The sequence below is a fragment of the Triticum aestivum genome, chromosome 5D (genome assembly GCF_018294505.1).
Source record: "Triticum aestivum cultivar Chinese Spring chromosome 5D, IWGSC CS RefSeq v2.1, whole genome shotgun sequence".
Classification (NCBI taxonomy): domain Eukaryota; kingdom Viridiplantae; phylum Streptophyta; class Magnoliopsida; order Poales; family Poaceae; genus Triticum; species Triticum aestivum.
Genome location: NC_057808.1, coordinates 419640153 through 419643745, shown reverse-complemented (window position 1 = coordinate 419643745; position 3593 = coordinate 419640153). Strand labels below are relative to the sequence as shown.

The following is a 3593-nucleotide window of genomic DNA, read 5'->3' as shown; positions in this document are numbered from 1 at the left end:
TATAACCATAATGAAAATATTTGCTACCATTATTCCAAAATAGACACATTTTTTCCAGGTTCTTCTATATCCTGATCATTTAAGTCGGCTTGTTGTAAACAAGAAAAACCGCTGCCTGATGTGTATTGAAATCAGCGACAGATAATTTGAAAATATGGTAAACTTCTTTTTCTTTTTGCGCTTGAAAAATATGTTAAACTTGTTTAAATAAAATGATAGTAAAACTTTCATTGGGTCAAGTATATGACTTCAATTAAACTGGATAATGAACTTCTTCTAAAAAAACTGGATAAGGGCACTGCCATACACAACCTCAAGTTTTAGTAGAGTGATGCCTCCTCCGAGGAAAGAAACACGCCTTTTTTTAAAGACAGAAATAGTATATGAGTCGTGAATCAATAATCCTACACCTACGTACCCACCTACGTAAACTTAGGTAAACTTCCTAAGACCTCTCCCAATGCATTGGTGCTAAAGTGGGGTGCTAAGTGCATTAAAATGCTTAGCAACTAATGTCCCCAATGCATCGGTGCTTAGGTTTTGTAGCTAAGCTTCCTCTATCGAATTGTTTACTAATAAAACTCCTTCATGTATTGGTTGGTAGTCTTTTTGTCTAGGTCCACGTGCTTAGCATTTGGTTCTTATTGGGGTCACCATAATGTTCTCTCTCCTCTTTAATTGCTTTGCCACATCATTTTTCTGCCTATGTGGCACCCATAGCACCTGTACATCATGGAGCACTGGGAAGGGCCTAAGACTAGCCACAATGGGTAGTAACATAGAGTAGTAACATGGGCATGTTACTACTCTACGTATGTTACTACTTCAATAGTGGGTAGTAATATAAGTGTGGTAACATGCAAAGCTTCATTTATTACGTTATAGACTCATATTGCATTGGGACATGTGATGTTACAGTAACTAGCTAAGTTAATAGTACTACATCTCTCCTCATTAACTCATTGCCACATAAGCAAAATTGCTGAGTTGGACTCGATGTTACTACCGAAGTTACTCCCACTGTGGCTAGTCTAATATACTTCTCTCTTCCCCTCTGATTTTCATGGGGTGAGGCCCGGGCTATTTTTTCCTTCCAATGAAATCTCTCCAAATCAGTTTTCACGTAGCTGTACGTAGAATAATTACGTAGGTGTAGCAAAGCCCGTCGTGAATACTTGTACTAGCTGAGGAAGGGGAGTGAGCGAGAGTGACCGAGGCTGCTGAACCACCGTTGTTGCGCTCCAATCCCCTTCTCTCTACCGCTTTATAAACCCCTCGTGGGCAGGGTGCTTCTCCAATTCCTCCAGCATCCACTCCAGTCTTTCTTCTTCACACCACCCGCATCCATGGCTGCCTCCTCCACTCAGCCCCTGAACCCTGCTGCTCCTCCCTTTGTCCCCGTAGCCTCCGCCCTCCCGAAGCTCTGCCCCCCGGCTTCGTCCTCCCTGCCGGTTGGCTTTCCCCTCCCGCCGCAGTGCCTGCTCCCGCCGCCCCCGCTACCGCCGCCGTGCGCGTTGTCCGTCCCGCCCTTGCCATGGGTGCAGGTGCCTCCTCCCCCTCCATGTCAGGTAACTGTGTACTGCCGCCCGCTGTCGTGTCCGGTGACGGCGTACTGCATCCCTCCGCCGCCGCGGCCACCGCTGCTATCGGGGAAGAGCTGCAGCAGCACGGAAACCGTCGACGGCGCCAGCGACAAGTCTCTGATGGCCGAGGAGGAAAACCGCCCCTCCCCTCGCTCTGTTCTCTCACCCAGGAGTCCCGCCTCCGTCTCGCCGCGGGCGCCGAAGCCGAGGGCGGCGCCTCGGCCTATGGGCAGCAAGCCTGCCTTCGACCCAAGCACCGGCAAGACGTCTCTCATGATCTGCAACATCCCCAACGGCTTCTCGTAAGTACTCCCGTGTCTTCTTTCTTTTTCAATCCACTGGTTCTTGTTGATTAAAAGCTGGGTCTTCTTGTCTGTTGCTCGCAGGAAGCGGAGGATTATGGCGATTCTGGACCAGCACTGCGCCGAGGAGAACGAGAAGCTCCGGCGGGGCGTCGACGGCGGCGGCAAGGCCGTGAACTCGGAGTACGATTTCCTCTATGTCCCAATCGACTTCAGGTACTGCTACCGCGTTTCCTGATGTTCCCCCCATCTTAGTACTAGTTCGTGTCGTCCATGGCTTTCGTTCTGTGTGAATCCAATCTGACCTCGGCTCGTTTGTTGCGCAGAACGAAGTACAACAAGGGGTACGCCTTCGTCAACATGACGACGGCGACGGCGGCGCGTCGGCTGCACGCGTTCCTCCACGGCCACTCATGGGCGGCGACGGGCTCCAAGAAAGTGTGCGAGGTCGTGCACGCAAGCATCCAGGTACGCGCGCGCGCGCAGCTCCATATATAGACCGCCACCCTTGTCTCCGGCACCGGCGCCATGGCTCCATGTATGATTTAACGTTTTGAACTGCCCGGCGTGCTAACCAAATGACATGACTCGCAGGGTGCTGATGCGTTGGTAAAGCACTTCTCCGGCTCCAAGTTCCCCTGCGGCAACGGGAACGAGGAGTTCCTGCCGGTGCGCTTCGGGCCGCCGCGGAGCGACCGCAAGCCGACGGCGGAGCGCGTGATCGGCCAGGCGGTGGTCCGTTCGAGCCCGCCGCTGAGGCGCTGAGCAGGCCGTTTCGCGCACTGGTCGCCGTGGTCCGCTCTATCTTGCATTCTATCCACGCTATGCTATGCCATGGATAGATAGAACGGGAGATAGACGACTTATCATAGGCTGGCTTAAGAATTTACCTTGTAATTTCCTTGCTTGTCTCCTTGTTCAAATATGCATTGCATCCTCGAGCTTTAAATTTGAAGTTTGTACGAGTATAAAATGCGTCAGCTGTCTGAGTTATTATCTGGAAGCCTAGTAGTACTCTTTATGAACTGGCAGTACTAGTACAAATATGATACAGTAGTGTTTTGCACTACGTATAAATGTGTGTGACATGATACCCAAAAAATGTCTCTTCTAGATTTAGAGATAGGGATCATCATCGGGGTTCACACTTCAAGCAGCTTCAAGTCTGAAAATAGACCAATTTCGAGAGATTCAAACTCAGCTAAATTCCTTCAGAAAGTCATTTACTCCCGATGATCGAAGTGATTGCATCTATATTTCATACGTAGATCGGTCATGTTATTTGAACCCTGGCTACTTGTAGGCTAATGACAAAAATCGCCTATATGAGCATGTGATTTGCATTAATGACAAGTACTATTTAAACTTGTATATGTTATTAATGTATTAAACCTAGAAATGTCTAAACGGTGTTTCTTCTGAATGAAAATGGCGTGCAATGTTTTATGAACATTTGATGCTCCGACTTCGCAATATTTAGAAATCACATTTTGTATTAAGAAATCATCCTAAGAAATCCTACTTCAATATGTACATCTACTGTATCATATTATTTACGTAAATGATTTGTCATTCGCAAGAAATACACTTGAATATATCATGCGTAAAATTTAAAATACATAAATTGATTTATGGCATATTAACCATGTTACTAACTTGAGAAACTATATTTTATTTTTCAATAGAAACGTGTGCACTTATAAATTAT

At 47.3% G+C, this 3593-nt stretch overlaps 1 protein-coding gene across 1 annotated transcript; it reads left to right on the top strand.

Moving 5' to 3' along the window:
- Positions 1-1314: 1314 nt before the first annotated feature.
- Positions 1315-2894, top strand: LOC123125232 (protein MEI2-like 6). Its single transcript, XM_044545758.1, has 4 exons — positions 1315-1885; positions 1970-2101; positions 2212-2353; positions 2480-2894. The coding sequence occupies exons 1-4, from the start codon at positions 1347-1349 to the stop codon at positions 2648-2650; spliced, it is 984 nt and encodes a 327-aa protein (XP_044401693.1). The 5' UTR covers positions 1315-1346; the 3' UTR covers positions 2651-2894.
- Positions 2895-3593: the final 699 nt, after the last annotated feature.